This window comes from Thamnophis elegans, chromosome 2, assembly GCF_009769535.1.
Source record: "Thamnophis elegans isolate rThaEle1 chromosome 2, rThaEle1.pri, whole genome shotgun sequence".
NCBI classification, from domain to species: domain Eukaryota; kingdom Metazoa; phylum Chordata; class Lepidosauria; order Squamata; family Colubridae; genus Thamnophis; species Thamnophis elegans.
This window is the reverse complement of record NC_045542.1, coordinates 161,494,758-161,512,398: the sequence shown is the minus strand read 5'-3', so window position 1 is coordinate 161,512,398 and position 17,641 is coordinate 161,494,758. Positions and strand designations below refer to the sequence as shown.

At 43.6% G+C, this 17,641-nt stretch overlaps 1 protein-coding gene across 1 annotated transcript; it reads right to left on the bottom strand.

Annotated features, from left to right (window-relative positions):
* Window positions 1-4,780: 4,780 nt before the first annotated feature.
* Window positions 4,781-16,952, bottom strand: LOC116502764 (zinc finger protein 436-like). Its single transcript, XM_032208678.1, has 4 exons — window positions 16,739-16,952; window positions 12,795-13,634; window positions 10,726-10,846; window positions 4,781-6,048 (listed from the first exon to the last, which is right to left on the bottom strand). Exons 2-4 carry the CDS (start codon window positions 13,482-13,484, stop codon window positions 4,874-4,876), a joined length of 1,986 nt encoding a protein of 661 aa, XP_032064569.1. The 5' UTR covers window positions 13,485-13,634; window positions 16,739-16,952; the 3' UTR covers window positions 4,781-4,873.
* Window positions 16,953-17,641: the final 689 nt, after the last annotated feature.

The window sequence follows — 17,641 nt, the reverse complement described above, 5'->3', positions numbered from 1 at the left end:
GGATGCAGTCCTCCAAGTGTGGCCTTACCAAGGCATTATTATCAAGTGGTATTAACACTTCACGTGATCTTGATTCTATCTTTCTATTTATGCAGCCTAAAATGACAACAGCATCAAGGAGATTTCATGCCAAGCAGATTTTGCCATTTGGATTGTAATTTGGTATTTTTGCTTTTGATGGTCACTGAAAGATTAGTTTGCCTAAAATTGTATCAAATCGCCATGATAGCAGTGTTCCAGTATTGTTCTGACCTAGGCTTCCCGAGAAAGCATAAATCAGTGTCTTAGTCCCCAAAACCCTCTTTTATTTTTACGGATGTGAATTATGGTCCGCAAGGCTTCACAAACAGTCTGTGAAGATTCCGACAGATGTCTGCTCGAGTTGCCACGGTCTTTCAGGGGAATGTTGATAAACACCCACCTTATTTCCCCTGAAATGCTGCCAGAGACCTAATTGCCAAATGCAGAGCAAGGCCAAACTTAGTACAGAGTCAAACAGAACTTTGCAAAGCTTGAACCAACCAGATGAACTAACTGCTTCTTGCAAAAGTTCACGTTCCGTTTGATCCTCTTTTACGTCTTATGGGAAGGTGGCAATCATCTCCAAGCTTTGCTCTCAAGATGACCTTGTTTTCTTAATTGTTCTTGCCTTCTGGCAGTTCTGCACATGCAGCTCTGCATATGCACACATGCTCCCGCTGTTCTGCTTCGCTGATGTCAGACTCTGGAGGCATCAAATAACTACCAGATGGCCTTGGTCCCCTCTCTGCCTCCAATGCAGAGCCCTCTTCTGAGCCTTCCCCAGACTCCAGGACTGGCCCATGTTCCTCCCCAACCTCCTCACTGTCCGACTCTAATGCCAGCTCTGCAATCCACCAGTGGACCAGAACAAGTATCTCAGGGGCTGCCACAAAGAAGAGGGAGTCAAGCTATTCCCCAAAGCACCTGAAGGCAGGACAAGAAGCAATGGGTGGAAACCAATCAAGGAGAGAAGCAATCTAGAACTAAGGAGACATTTCCTAACAGTGTGAACAATTTATCAGTGGAACAACTTGCCTTCAGAAGTTGTGAATGCTCCAACACTGGACGTTTTTAAAAAGTGATCGCACAACCAATCTGAAATGGTATAGATAGATAGATAGATAGATAGATAGATAGATAGATAGATAGATAGATAGATACTTTATTTGTATGCCGCCCTTTTCCCTGAGGGGACTCAGGGCGGCTCACAATTCAGGGGGAGGGAAAGACAAACAAGTTACAAACATGAAGACAATACATCATTAAAAAAGCGCAACAGTCATACTATCCGAGTGGGGTTGAAGTCTTTAGCCCCAGGCCTGTCGGGAGAGCCAGGTTTTAAGGGCTACGCGGAAGGTCTGGAGGGTGGTGAGGGTACGAATCTCCACGGGGAGTTCGTTCCAGAGGGTCGGAGCAGCCACCGAGAAGGCCGATTTTTGCAGCTTGGCAGCCCAGCTGGGAAGGTTGCGAATAGGCCACAGGCTTCCTACCTGAGCTGGTGGGGGGTAGAAGACCTCCAAAGTGCCTTCCAACTCTGTTGTTGTTGTTATTATTATTAAAACCCAGAGCAGTCCCTGAATGCAGTCCTTTGCTCTTTCTTGATAAGGAGACTTTTGTAGATGAGACAATAAGGAGACTTTTGTAGATGAGATAAATTGTAACTATTAGAGGTGGCGCAGTGGTTAGAGTGCTGTACTGCAGCCACTTCAGCTGTTATCTGCAGTTCGGCGGTTCAAATCTCATCGGCTCAATGGTTGACTCAGCCTTCCATCCTTCCGAGGTGGGTGAAATGAGGACCAAGACTGTGGGGGAGATATGCTGACTCTGTAAACCGCTTAGAGAGGGCTGAAAGCCCTATGAAGCGTTATATAAGTCTAACTGCTATTATTGCTATTGCTATTTTTGGTAGAATCTCTGGAATTAAGTCCGTTTTACCCAAAGATGCTTTTCATTTTTGCTTCAGACTTTACCGATATTGGCAACTGAAAGTCCATTTAAAAAAAGGGCAGATCGATATCTTTAAGTTTATAGGGCTAGGGAAAAAACCCTCTCCTCAAGGATTAGATATAAATTATTACAGGACACTAAAGAAAGTTTGGGTTTACCAGATTTGAAATTGTATTTTGATGCTTGTGGTTTGGTCTGGCAAAAAGAATGGGAGGCACTCCAAAATAAGACTTGTCAACCTAGACTCCCAGAGGGATATGAATTAATATTTGGATGGCCCGGCTGTTTATGCTCTACATGGGGCAGCCCTTGAAGAGTGTTCGGAGATTTCAGCTTGTCCAGAATGCAGCCGCGCGAGCGATTGTGGGTGCGCCTCGGTACACCTATCCTCCGCGAGCTGCACTGGCTGCCTATTGGTCTCCGGATATGCTTCAAGGTGCTAGTCGTCACTTATAAAGCCCTACATGGTATTGGACCTGGGTACTTGAGAGACCGCCTCCTGCCGATTACCTCCCAGAGACCCTTTAGATCCCACAGATTAGGCCTCCTCCGAATTCCATCGGCCGGCCAATGCCGGCTGTCAACTACCCGGAGGAGGGCCTTCTCTGTGGCTGCTCCGGCCCTCTGGAACGAACTCCCCGTGGAGATTCGGACCCTCACCACCCTTCAGGCTTTCCGTAAAGCCGTTAAGACCTGGCTGTTCCAGCAGGCCTGGGGCTGCTGAGTTCCATCCCCACTCGAACTGGTGTGCTTGTTGAGACCTTTTAAATTGGTTTTGTATTGTTGTCTCTCTTTGTTTTCTTTTCCTTTTGTATTGTTTCCCCTCCCTTTCGGTTTTGTTAGCCGCCCTTAGTCCCTCGGGAATAGGGCGGCATACAAGTTGAATAAAACCACTAAACCACTATAGTATAACCTGAAAGTATAATTTGAAAGTATATCAGACAGAGTAGCTCAATGCATCATGCAATTAACCAAACAATACAGGCTTCAAATCACCCAGGTTTAGGCGCCAACAATAAGCTAGAGTGATGAGGAGGTTGAAAATGCGACTTGCCTTCAAGACAGAGAAAAATGCAGACACAAAATACTAATGGATGACTTTAACGCCAGAATAGAAAGAACAACATCTGGAGAAATGGAACGAGATAATAAGACGCAACAAGACGAGTAGATTTTACTGAAGGGCAGGGACTTTATATCATAAACTAATTCGTGAAGAAAACAACTAGCAGAAAATGGACCTGGAAGAGTTTTATTTATTTTACCTTTTTTTTTAATTTCCCTTGTATTTTTGTATTTTAAGCTTTGATAAAACTAATACAATTTTGAAATTCGATAATGAAACATTTGCGGGGTTTCAGAACACGCCTCAGATGGAAGAAATTGAGGCCTATAAATTGGCCTATAGTCCTTGCCTTACGACCACAATTGAGCCCGGAATGTCTGTCGCAGAGCAAGACAAGTCATTCAGTGAATTTTGCCCCATTTTGCGACCTTCCTTCCGACAGTTGTTGAAGTGCATCACAGCAGTTAGTAACAAGGCTGTGAAGTGAATTTGACCTTCCCGTTGACTTTGCTTGTCAGGAGGTCGCAAAAGAATCGCATGACCCCGGGACACTGCAACCGTCGTAAATATGGGTCACTTGCCAAGGGCCTGAATTTTGATCAGGGGATCATGGGAATTTTGCAACGGTAGGAAGGGAGAAAAACGATGGTAAGTCAACTTTTTTCAGTGCTGTCGTAACTTTGAACACTCACTAAATGAACGATGATAAATCGAAGACCATCTGTACAGGATCTTAGGCTCTCTGTTTTAAACCCAAGGCTCCATTGGGGCGAGGAATGTGATGTCATTTATTCTACCCCCTTGTTATATATTCCAAGATGCATATAAATTAATCCAGGCAGTAACCTCACCCCGCCCAAACCCATTGAATGCTACACCTTAATCCATAATCAGGAACGAACCTGCGAACACCAAGAGACAAGCAAAGTTACGTTGCTTTTTTTAGCACCCTTGTAACTTTGGTCATTAAAAGAATGGCCGCAAACCGAGGACTACCTGTGTTGCCAACAAAAGGTAACAATTTAAGTGAGAGTGTCCCGAGGGAAGCCATGCAGGGAACACCATATGTATATTTTGCATAATTTATGTACATATATTAATGAGCTTCCAAGCTCCGTAAAGTGCAGCTTGGACAGAAAAGTCGGTTGAGTTCTAAACATGTTAAGAGCGGAAATGGAAACACAAAGGCCTCTGATGCAACTGAAGAAGCAGGTTAATAGAAGAATGGAATAACAGAGTTGGAAGGGACCTTGGAGGTCTTCTAGTCCCACCCCCACAACTTCTGGAGGCAAGCCATTCCACTGATTAATTGTTCTCACTGCCAGGAAATTTCTCCTTACTTCTAAGTTGCTTCTCTCCTTGATTAGTTTCCACCCATTGTTTCTTGCTTTGCCTTCTGGTGTGTTGGAGAATAAGTTGACCCTCTTTTCTTTTTGGCAGCCCCTCAAATATTGGAAGACTGGTGTCACGTCACCCCTACTCCTTTTTTTTCACTAGACTGGCCATATCCAGTTCCTGCAACTGCTCTCCGTATGTTTTAGCCTCCAGTCCCCTAATCATCTTTGTTGCTCTTCTCTGCACTCTTTCCAGAGTCTCCACATCTTTTCTACATTATGGCAACCAAAACTGAATGCAGTATTCCAAGTGTGGCCTTACCAAAGCATTATAAAGTGTTATTAACACTTCACGTGATCTTGATTCTATCCCCTCTGTTAATACAGCCTAGGATTGCCTTGGCTTTTTTGGCAGCTGCAGCACACTGGTGGCTCATAGTTAAGTTATTGTCCACTAGGACTCCAAGATCCCCCTCACAGTCACTACTATTGAGCCAAGTGCCCCTTAGTTTTCAAGTGCCACTAAACCGTTTGCAGGATTCTGTGGAAAGACTAATACGCCCATCCCTGTGTTAAGTATTTGGGGGGAATCTGACGGAAACGTCCCCTCAGTGTGGACCTTCTGATGCAAAGTCAAGTTTGTGCTCTGGCTGAAGCTTTTCCCACACTCGGAGCAGGTGTAGGGCTTCTCCCCGGTGTGGGTTCTCTTATGTCTAATAAGGCTCGATTGGTCCCGGAAGTTCTTCCCACAGTCTGAGCATCCGTACGGCTTCTCCCCCGTGTGCATCCGCTGATGTGCATTGAGGCTGCCCCTGTGACTGAAGCTCTTCCCGCACTCGTAGCATTTGTAGGGCCTCTCCCCCGTGTGAACCCTTTGGTGCTGAATTAGGCTCGGCTTGTCGGAAAAGGTCTTGTTGCAATCGGCGCACTGGTGTGGCTTCTCTCCCTTGTGGATCTTCTGGTGCCTCAAAAAGTTGGTGCTCTTGTTGAAACTTTTCCCGCACTCTGAGCAACGGTACGGCTTCTCCCCCGTGTGGATGATCTGGTGGGAGGCGAGGTGGGCACTCTGAACGAAGCTCTTCCCACACTCTAAACACGTGTACGGTTTTTCCCCAGTGTGGATGATCTGGTGGGAGGTCAGGTGGGCGCTGCGACTGAAGGACTTCCCGCATTCCAAGCATTTGTACAACTTCTCCACTTTGGGGACTCCCGGCGGTTTCAGCAGGGTGGATGGACCATGAAAGGTTTTGTTGAAATCAGAGGGTTGGTGTTGTCCATCAGCAAGGACAGCTCGATCCAAAGGAGGGATTAAAGGGCCCAGAAACTTCTCTCCGTTTTCCAGAAATGTATATGAACTCTCTCCTTCCGAAAGTGTTTCCCTATCTCCGGGGTTCTTCCCAAACATACTTTTCTGGGTTTCAGTCACGGAAGACATTTCCCAGCGATCACGGAGAGCTCCATTCCTTTCCTCTCCTCCCTCATTGTTTTCCTGGAGTGAGATCGGATGGAGCTCTCCGACTGGACAAGGAAGAGATTTATCGATCCATTCTCCTTGTGGGTCTCTTTCTCGGTGTGTGGGTTGAGCTCGGCTCCAGACTTTCTCTTCAAAGGGTTCCTGCTCGGTTTCTTCAGAGAAATCCCCACACGGTTTCCCCTCCGTTTCACTTTTCCATTCAGATCCTGTTGGAATGAAGATTGGAAGATTGGTTAGAGCACAAACCAATTTTTTCAGAAGTAGCCTCTTCCGGAATATTTGGGGTTCTGGATAGTGGAAGCGGCAGGACCAGGAGACAGCAGAAGAGAAGAGAAAGAACTAGACCCAAATCACAAAATGCAAAACTTCTCACTGCTACCGTGTTTCCCCAAAAAAGTTCACCTTATATACTGTATAAGACGCACCAAGATTTTGAAGAGGCAAATTAAAAAGAAATGTTTTTGCACTCTGCAGATCTCCCGAAAACGGGCCTGTTTTTCCTGAAAACGGGCCTGTTTTTTTGGGTGGAAAAATGGGCATGAATAGTCTTTAAGAGGCTTATAGAGTGCTCCTGGGGGCTGCACTCTGATTTTTGCTCGTTTTTGCCTCCCCTCAAGCCCTCAGGAGCACTCTGAAAGCCTCCTACAGGCTCTGCACGGCCATTTTTGCAAAGGGTGTGTGGTTTCAGGAGGCCCAAAGTGCTGTATTCAGTGTATAAGATGCACCCAGATTTTTACCCTCTTTTTTGAGGGGAAAAGGTGCGTCTTATACTCTGAAAAATACAGATCCATTCCAATTCTATGATTATGTAATTCTTTTATTCTATTATTCTGTTACCATCATGCAACTGTCCAGTCCAAATGCATACAAACGATACACCTCCAGGATGCATCAAGAAAATTGTTGTTTTTTTGGGTCAGCCCATATTAAGAACCTGGTGACTGGCTGAAGGACAAGAACATGGGACTGATCCAGAAACACATTTCTAACGATCTACAAAGAGCCGGGATTAGAGCAAGGCAGATGGATTTAGAGCAAGGGCTAAACACATTCACATTGGAATTAAAAAAAGAGAACGATCATTTTCTTTTGATAGTTCCAAGTTCTGATTTCATCACCTGGTGATAACATCAATCTGGGTCAACCCACGGATCTCCAGACAATAATAGAAACGTGCAGCTACCCCAAGGGTTTGCAAAGGTTATTCTGCTTTTGGTGATGTGCAAAAGAACACCACATCAAAAGAAATACCTGTGGGGAGTGTTTGGCAGGGCGCCCAGGGCAACCGTCATAAATATGATTCAGTTGTCAAGCATCTGAATTTTGACCACGTGATCATGGGGATGCTGCAAAGTAAAAACCGGTCACAAGTCACTTTTTTTCAGTGCTGTTGTAGCTTTGGACGGTCACTAAATGAATTACTGTAAGTCAAGAACTACCTGTTATCACCTCCATACAAATGCCTTTCTAGGAAGAAATATTGAATAAGGATTTTAAAGGTCGCATCTGTTATGTACAGCCTGTTCGTTTGTTTTAATAATATATTCCTGTGTATTTTATTTGTTCTTTATATGTTTCGTTTAAATATATTTGAATATAAGGAGCTCAAGTTGGGAGCCGGGCTATTGGTCTGAGCTCCGAGCTTGGCAATTTGTTTGGTTGCAAATGTTTCATCACGGTTCAAGGAGACATCGTCCGGGCCCTTTGAATTGTGCTCATCTGTCGGAGCACTGGTCTTTAAACTGGACCACGCTTGAAACCCAGGTGAAATCAAGGATCTGCTGAGTCAGTTCTACAGAGGAATTATTGAGTCAGTCATGTGCACTTCCATAACTATCTGGTTTCGCTCTGGTTAGTCTTCTTTAAAGCCTCCAGTGTTAGAGCATCCACAATTTCTCACAATTAATCGTCAATTATTTATCAAAAAAGCACAACAAAGAATGTTCTTTCTGAATGAATGGACTTTCAGAAAGTTCAAATTGCCCTGAGCTGCTGATTCAATTCTACGGAGGAATCATTGAGTCTCTCATGTGCACCTCCATAACTGTCTGGTTTGGCTCTGCAACCCAACAAGACAGACACAGACTTCAGAGGAGAATCAGAACTGCAGAAAAACCAATTACTGACAACCTGCCTTCCATGGAGGACCCGTAAACTGCACGAGTTAAAAAGAGGGCTGTGAAAATATCTACAGACCCCTCACATCCTGGACAGAAATTGTTTCAACTTCTATCCTCAAAACGCCGCTATAGGGCACTGCATACCACAACAACTTGACATAATGCCATCACTCTGCTAAACAACTAATCAAATAATTTACTAAGACTGCATTACTATTATTTTTCTCTTCCTTCCTAGTATCTTTCTCTTCCAACTTATGACTATAACCATGTTGCTTGTATCTTTCAATTTCCATTGTTTTTATTTGTTTCCTAGTATGATTTGATAGCTTATTAGTAACCTTGGCTATCACTAAGTGTTGTATCTTTTTATTCTTGATGAATGTATTTTATTCTCCTTATGCACACTGAGAGCATATGCACCAAAGACAAATTCCTTGTGTGTCCAACCACACAATAAAGAATTGAACTGTTTCAACCTCTTTCCCCAAAACAATGCTATAGGGCGCTGCCTGTCAGAACAACTAGACACAAGGACAGTCCCCCCCCCCCAACCCAATGCCATCACTCGGCTAAAAAACTAATTCCTACAACACTGTCAAAACTATTGAAAAAGGCGGCATTACCATCGTTATTCTCATCTTCCCTATTACCTATCACCTTACCTTCTTATGTCTATAACTTCGTCGCTTGTATGTTAAGATTTAAATTGCTTACGGTATTTTTCAGAGTATAAAATGCACCTTTTTCCCTCAAAAAAGAGGCTGAAAATCCGGGTGCGTCTTATACACTGAATATAGCATTTTTTGCCTCCCGACATCCTGTCCCCTTCACCAAAATGGCCATGTGGAGCTTTAGGAAGCTTTCAGAGAGCTCCTGGGGGCTGGGGAGGGCAGAAATGAGGAAAAAAACAGGGTGTTTTTTGCTCAATTTTGCCCCCCTCCCAGCCCCCAGGAGCACTCTATAAGCTTAAGGCTATCCATGCCCCTTTTTTGACAAAAAAATGGGCCAGTTTCCGTGAAAAATGGGCCATTTTTTGTCGTCCCCCCCACCCCGAGCACTCTATAAGCTTCCTAAAGCCCTTTTTTTTTGGAAAAAAAAAACAGGCCTGTTTTCACGAAAAACGGGTTGTTTTTGGGAGGTTTGCAGAGTGCAAAACCTCTTTTTAAAAATTTGCCTCTTCAAAACCTTGGTGCGTCTTATGTTCAGAAAAATATGGTAATTAGTATCCTAGTATGGTTTATGTTGATTGCTTGTTAGTATCCATGTCACTAAGTGTTATGATTTGTGATGAATGTACTTTTACAATGACTATAATTATGATTGATCACGTATTGCTTGTTGGCACACTGAGAGCTTATTATGCAATGGAGACAAATTCCTTGTGTGTCTAATCCCACGTGGCCAATAAAGATTTCTAAAGGACTCTATGCTATCAAGGAGATCTGGTTCTCCACCAATGTCAATAAAGAGACATATTGACATCGATCCAGTCCACCATTCGCCAAGAATGAAAGAACTGCATCAACCGCCGTTAGGAATATAATCTAACGGTTGGGTTGGCAATATATAAATCATATAGCAATACTGTACCTGTTTCTTTAAATCATACTGTAAAATGTGATTGGTTGCTGCTTTCCTCAATCGGCCATAAGAGGGAGCCGGAACGACAGTTAGCTCTCTGTTTTTTAATGTTGGGCTGATCTGATCTGAGTGTTTTGGAAGCTGGCTGTTAGAAAGTGCGTGAGCTATTGTAAGTTTTGCAACTGCTAGCAAACTTTGAGTACTGACCTGATTATATGACACTGGACTATGTTATTTGGATTATCCCTTAACTGAAAGACCTTGATGATTGTCTGTCTTATCCGTGTATGACTTGGACTGTTTGATGGACTCTGATACCTCTATGGCCATGAAAGTAAAAGCCTACTTAAACTGCAGTGTCTCTGTATGCTGGTTTGTGTGTTCTCCAACAACACTCTCCCAACACTGAACGTACTCGCTCTCCCAATGGGGAGCTTACATAACATCCCGAAAATAGCATCTGAAACAAACAACAGGCACCCCACTACGCAACAACAACAAATAAATTAAAAAAATCACAACCCATCAGTTCACAAGAAATCGGACCCTCTCTCAGTAACACCCACCCGCTATTCAATCAGACCAAAACCAGACCTTGACTCAGCAGTATCCGAACAAACAACACTAATTTACATCACACAGACAGTACTTAGAACCAAAGACAACATCTCGGTAACAACAGAAAAGCCAATCCAATAGTCCAAAATCAGGTGTAGCCAAACAAACAACATCCACACTAATAGGCATCAAATAAAAAGATATTTTGAAGACCAGTGCTCTGACAGACGAGCACACTTCAAAGCCCACTGACGATGTCTCCTCGAATGGTGACAAAACGTTTGCAACCAAACTGCCAAGCTCGGAGCGCAGACCAACAGCCCAGTGTTTTGTTTATAAAGAAAAATAAACCTTGGCCAATTTTAACAGTGACGTAACAAAACTAATCCGGAAAACATTGCCGAAACAGCGGTTAATTTAAATCAAATTTCTCCCACCCTGATCTTTTCTAGAAGTATTGCGTCGCAATTCCCCCTTAGCAGGACTACCCATGCTGGCTGGGGATAATAGGAGCCCTAGTCCTGTCAACTTTGAGGGCTTGGGCTCCTCAAGGTGAAACTCTGCAAAATTCCCCAAAGATTGTCCACTTGACTGCAAGGAAAACAGAGGAGGTCTCCTTACCTAAGAGATCAGTACAGGCGTCATCGTTCTCCTGTTTGGTCTCCACATACATCATCCTCCACCCAGCCTCAGATCCAGCTTGGCTAATTCTGGAGATTGTTGCTGCCTCCTCTGATAATACCTGAAAAGAAAAGGATGGCGTTGCCCTCTATCAGCCACTGGGCAAAAAGGGTTGAAAACAGTCATCAAACACAATCTTCAACCATCAGGCATACAAGGACCCTCCAAATTTTTAGGTGTGACACTCTCCTAAACAAATAATTCCCTCACCACTGTCAAACCATTCACTAAGGCTGCATTTCTGTTACTATTATCCTTCTCATCGTTCCTATCACCTACCTCCTTCCACTTATGACTGCAGGACTGTAACTTTCTTGCTTGTTGCCTTATGATTTATATTGATATTGATTATTTCCTGATTGCTTATTTGTACTCTAGGACTCTCACTAAGTGTTGTATCTTATGATTCTTGATGAAGGTATCTTCTCTTTTTATGTACATTGAGAGCATCTGCACCCAAGACAAATCCCTTGTGTGTCCATTCACACTTGGCCAATAAAGAATTCTAGAAAGAATTCTAAAGCTCTTTGAGGGCGGGCAACACAGACTATTGGGCTGTACTCAAAGCTGAGGGTACTGGAGAGATGCCAAAGGAGACCACAGTGGTCCCACTTAACATCCACTCATTGAGCGACCGTTTAGAAATAACAACAGTGGTGAATGAAGGGCATTTGCAATGGGATGGGCTCACAGTGGTGGCCATCGCAATGTCCCCTTAGTCACCTGTTTCCGAATGAATCAGAGTTTCGACATTGTAGCGTCCTGCAGTCCCGTAATCCCACTGTCCACCTTCTTTGCTGACTTCGGACAAAGTCAACAAGGAGGCGAGCACTTCTCAAAAACGCCAACACTGCCCTAGGCTGCATAAATAGAAGGATAGACTCAAGATCACCTGAAGTGTGAATACCACTTTATAAGGCCTTGGTAAGGCCACACTTGGAATACTGCATTCAGTTTTGGTCGCTATGATGTAAAAAAGATGTGGAGACTCTAGAAAGAGTGCAGAGAAAAGCAACAAAGATGATTAGGGGACTGGAGGCTAAAACATATGAAGAACGATTGCAGGAACTGGGTATGTCTAGTTTAATGAAAAGAAGGACTAGGGGAGACATGATAGCAGTGTTCCAATATCTCAGGGGCTTCCACAAAGAAGGAGTCAAACTATTCTTCAAAGCACCTGAGGGTAGAACAAGAAGCAATGGGTGGGAACTAATCAAGGAGAAAAACAACCTAGAACTAAGGAAGAATTTCCTGATAGTGAGAACAATTAACCAGTGGAACAACTTGCCTCTAGAAGTTGTAAATACTCCAATATTTTATAAAGAAGAGATTGAATAACCACATGTCTGAAATGGTATAGGGTTCCTTCTCTGAGCAGGGGGTTGGACTAGAAGACCTCCAAGGTCCCTTCCAACTCTGTTTAGTGTAATTTTAATTCTAATTCTAATTCTATTCTCTCTTCATTCTCCTCTCCTCTCCCTATTCCATTCCATTGGTCGCAAATGGCAATCAGGTAACCCGTGGGACACTACAACTGTGCAGTATCCACCTAATGCTGGCAACTGGGCGGTTGCTTTGGTGGTTGGCAGGGGTCATGTGATGTCGCACCGTGTGACCACGTCATTATCAACAGAGGTCCTAATTGTGAAAGGTCCGTGGTGCTCGCTCCTCTTGGTTGTTTTCTTGCAGATGTTTCCTTATCCAAACCAGGAAACATCCCCAATGTTGGGTAACATCATTGGCCCTGATGACATTTATCTAGTTGGGTAATGAAACATCTGCAAGAAACAGAGGAAGCACCAAGGACGCCTCGGGTCAACCCTGAGCTAGAAATATTTTCCCTTATTGGTCCTCATTATCATTGGTACGCAATCACCACTTGCCCTCGGGTGGATTATCAACAGATCAAAGTGGGGAAATGAAAAAATGAGTTGGGCAAGGACTCTGTCCTGGGACGACCTGGTCATCAATTCCCTTCAGACCTCATAAGAAAGGATCCATTGAAATACCCCTGCATGATGTTCCCACGTGTTGAGCTCTTCCTTCTTCCCAAGGAAGTCTTCGACCAAGACCACGGCCTGGGAACAGCTCTCTGGGCCGCACGCCCGGACCCAGCGCTGCATCTCCGGCGGTAGGATGGCCAAGAACTGCTCCAGGATCAGCAGCTCCACGATCTGCTCTTTGGTGCACACGTCCGCCTTCAGCCACTGCTGGCAATGTTCCTGGAGTCGGCTGTAAGCCCCTCGGGGCCCTTCCGCTTCCTGGTAACGGAAGCGCCGGAAACGCTGGCGCTGTTCCTCCCGCCGCCGGGCATCCCTTTGCAAAATGGCTGCCTTCACTTTCCCATAATCCCCCTTGCTGCATCCTTCCAGGTTCAGAAGGGCCTGCTCAGCTTCTCCCCTCAAGGCTGGCTGGAGCCGGGCCACCCATTCCTCCTCGGGCCACCGACAGGCTCGGGCCACTTGCTCGAAGGAGTCCAGGAAGGCCAAGCTATTTTCCCACGGATCCTCGGGCGGTTTAGAGCTCCCCGAACGCGGGGTCTCCACTGTCTTCAGGAACTCCCGCCACTGAGCTTCCCATTGCTGAAGGGATCCCTCATCCGGTTCCTGCTTGATCTCTCTGCTTGTCCTTTGGGGCGGGGATTCCCCTCCGCGAGGGTCATTCTTTTGCGGGTGATCCCTGAGGTTCTGCTCTTCCATTGTCCTTTTCAGAGGGTTTCCAGGCAAAAGCACCACCAAGCCCGACGGTCCGGAACCTGCCCTGGGATCCAAACTGTTGCAACTGTGCTGGCATCAAAGGCGATTCCTCAGGTTACGATCTCTGAATCCTTGTTGGTCAAGAAACAAAAGCTAAGGACACAAAAGGAATTTGCAAATCAGCCACAGGGAATGCTGGGCGGCTTGAGGTTGTTGGGGTTTTTGATCTCACATTATTGAATAAGCTCAAAATCATGAAATAATACTATAATACTGTATAAATTATATATACATACATGTATGTATGTATGTATGTATGTATGTGTGTATATATATATATATATATATATATTATATATGTTGTATTTGTGCTGATAAATAAATAAAGGGAGACTAGTATAGATCTACTTCAAGCTATTTAGCTCTCATCAGCTAGCCATACCCTTGCTGGGATTTGAACCTGAGCTATATTACATACTAGGCAGACTTCTTAGCCATTAGGCCACAGGCTCTTATCCGTTATCAGCGAAGCCAGGGTGAAAGGTATCTATTAGATTTTTACAACCCCTGGTATGCCCAAATATGGGAGGAAGATCACTACTTCCATTCTCTGTCCTTTGGCTCGTCACAAGAGACCATCCAGGCAGAAACCCAATATTTTTACTGTTGCCTTTTTGTTACAATTTGTTGTATTTGTGCTGATAAATAAATAAAGGGAGACTAGTATAGATCTATTTCAAGCTATTTAGCTCTCATCAGCTAGCCATACCCTTACTGGGAATCGAACCTGTGCTGTATTGCATCTTAGGTAGATGTGTTAACCACTGAGCCACAGAGCTCGACTCCTTATCAGCGAAGCCAGGGTGAAAGGTATCTATTTTAGATTTACAACCCCCGGTATGCCCAAATATGGGAGGAAGATCACTACTTCCATTCTCTGTCCTTTGGCTCGTCACAAGAGACCATCCAGGCAGAAACCCAATATTTTTACTGTTGCCTTTTTGTTACATTTTGTTGTATTTGTGCTGATAAATAAATAAAGGGAGACTAGTATAGATCTATTTCAAGTTATTTAGCTCTCATCAGCTAGCCATACCCTTACTGGGATTTGAACCTGGGCTATATTACATACTAGGCAGGCATCTTAGCCTATATATATATATAGCGCATTTGTGCTGATAAATAAATAAAGGGAGACTAGTATAGATCTATTTCAAGCTATTTAGCTCTCATCAGCTATCCATACACTTACTGGGATTCGAACCTGGGCTGTATTACATATTAGGCAGTTGTATTAGCCACTAGACCACAGGCTCTCCTCCTTTATCAGCTAGGCCAGGGAAATAGGTATATATTGTGTCACAGGTTCGAATCCCAGTAAGGGTATGGCTAGCTGATGAGAGCTAAATAGCTTGAAATAGATCTATACTAGTCTTCCTTTATTTATTTATCAGCACAAATGCAACACAAATGTAACAAAAATAATGCAACAGTAAAAATAATGGCTTTCTGTCTGCATGGTCTCTTGTGATGAGCCGATAGACAGAGAAAGGTTCCTCCCATATTTGGGCATACCAAGGGTTGTGACACAATATATATAATTTATATATAATTTACTACTACATAAATTGAACTATAATTTTATCTTTGACTGTGATTCCACTTTTACTGATTTAGAAATAGTTATCTTTTATGATTTTAACGCTGTAAGCCTCCCAGAGTTGTTGGCAAATAAATCAAATAAATAAAAAAAGCCAAGCCATCCCTTAGCACTGACAATGTTACCTAGCCAGGTAATGATATGTCAGCAAGAAAAGAATCCAAGCTCGGAGAGCTTCAAGGACCCCACATTTCCACCCTGAGCTACCTCCTTGAGAAGAAAGAAAAGGATCAATATTCTTTCAATAATACAACTACCACATCTTACAATACTAGACAACACAGTAGCAACAGTAGAGACCTTCCAGTTTCTAGGCTCTATCATATCTCAAGACTTAAAATGGACACCTAACATCAAAAACATCATCAAAAAGCAGAACAAAGAATGTTCTTTCTGTGCCAACTCAGGAAGCTCAAACTGCCCAAAGAGCTGCTGATTCTGTTCTACAGAGGAATCATTGAGTCTCTCATGTGCACCTCCATAACTGTCTGGTTTGGCTCTGCAACCCAACAAGACAGACACAGACTTCAGAGGAGAATCAGAACTGCAGAAAAACCAATTACTGACAACCTGCCTTCCATGGAGGACCCGTAAACTGCACGAGTTAAAAAGAGGGCTGTGAAAATATCTACAGACCCCTCACATCCTGGACAGAAATTGTTTCAACTTCTGCCCTCAAAATGACACTATAGGGCACTGCACACCAGAACAACTAGACACAAGGACAGTTTTTTCCCCAAATATCATCACTCTGCTAAACAAATAATTCCCTCAACTGTCAAATTATCTACTAAGACTGTATTACTATTATTCTTCTCTTCCTTCCTAGTACCGATCTCTTTCCTATCTCTTCCCACTTATGACTATAACCTTGTTGCTTGTATCTTTACAATTTATATTGTTTTATGTGTTTCCTAGTATGATTTGATTGCTTGTTATGACTATCACTAAGTATGACTATCACTAACCTTATGATTCCTGATGAATGTATTCTATTTTATTTTTCTTTATGTACCCTGAGAGCATCTGCACCAAAGACAAATTCCTTGTGTGTCCAATCACACTTGGCCAATAAAGAATTCTATTCTATTCTATTCGCACTGCCCTACCCCACAAGGTTGTTGTTCGACGATAAAATGGGGGTTTCTCTATAAGCCACTTTGAGCTCCTGAAGAAAAGGGCTTATACATGCACAGGAATGAATAACGCGATTTTTTTTTTGGCATTTTATATCTTAAATGCACTTATGTGAATTAATTAATAGTAATTTGGACTTTAAATTTGGTTAAAAACCCATAATATAAAAAAAATACAAAATTTTTAAAAAAATGATAAATTTGGAGACAATTTTGCATGTTGTGGCAAATCATGACGTCTAGGAGTTTTTTCAATATTTTATTTGTTTTCAGCACACCAAAATACATGGGAATTAGATGAAAATAACCAAACGGTTTTTTAGTAGCAGACCTGTGTAATGTGTATAATTAATGTATAACGTATGGCATTTTTTTCACGTGCAATATAGACACTGTATTATAATGTACAAACAATGCGCATGTAATAACAATGTGATAGCATGAACAATCACAATGTTTACCTTGTCTCCTTTTTTTCCAAATTTCCCCCCGTCCTTGCACCACAAAGGCATCTGAGCGTGCTGTAAACCTTGATGTTTTGCTCTCGCACGTTGTTTCAGATTTCTTTCTTGCTTCCGGCTGTTTGCAATTGCGATTTAAATTAAAATAATGATAATGGAGAAACCCTGCTGGGAGGCAGATGTGCCTCCCTACCTCCCAAGCTTCCCCCCTCCCCAAAAAAAGTCCATTTCCGGGGGAGGAGCCAGTCTAGGAAGAAGACTGCAATGTTCACATCCTTTTGCAATCTTTTTTTTTTAAGCCAAAAAGGGGAGACGCGTCCCGTCTAGCCCTCTGCTGGCTGGATCTTTCTGATCCTCTTTCATTTTGCTTTTTTTTGGGGGGGGGATGGAGATTTTGGGGGACCCCTTTGTGCTCCTTGCTCCTAAGGAAAAATATGTCTTTGTGCTCTCCCCAGGGACCCTTGAACGCTTTGCAGCGCTCCTGATTAGATCATAGAATAAACAAGAGTTGGAAGGGACCTTGGAGGTCTTCTAGTCCAACCCCCTACTCAGGCAGGGAACCCTATGTTGGAAGAAATGTCCTTCTGGGTTCGGCTCCAAGTGGGGAAAAAGACACTGGGGACATGGAGGCTGCTTGGAAAGATGGTTTATTGGTGGACAGGACCACATGGCCTGAGCCCTGAACAGAAAGTGGGGATCACATGCTTCAATGTTGGTGGAGAAGAAGAGAAGGAAGGACTGAGATGCTGAGTCCCTGGTTTTATGCCCTCTCTGGTCTTTGATCTTGATCTTGTATTCTGATTGGTTGTCAGACTCCCATGGAGCCATGCAGGGGCAACTCACTAGGCTGCGTTTGGAGTCCAGGTTTGGTTGAGCTCTCAGATGCCATGTGCGGAGTTGGGT

Excerpts from the sequence above, each read along its gene's own strand:
- LOC116502764 (XM_032208678.1), bottom strand. The coding sequence starts at position 13,484 with ATGGAAGAGCAGAACCTCAGGGATCACCCGCAAAAGAATGACCCTCGC. Across the intron at positions 10,847-12,794 it reads CGTGGGAACATCATGCAGGG|GTATTATCAGAGGAGGCAGC; the intron begins GTATTTCAATGG and ends TTTTCTTTTCAG. Across the intron at positions 6,049-10,725 it reads CGCCTGTACTGATCTCTTAG|GATCTGAATGGAAAAGTGAA; the intron begins GTAAGGAGACCT and ends TCATTCCAACAG.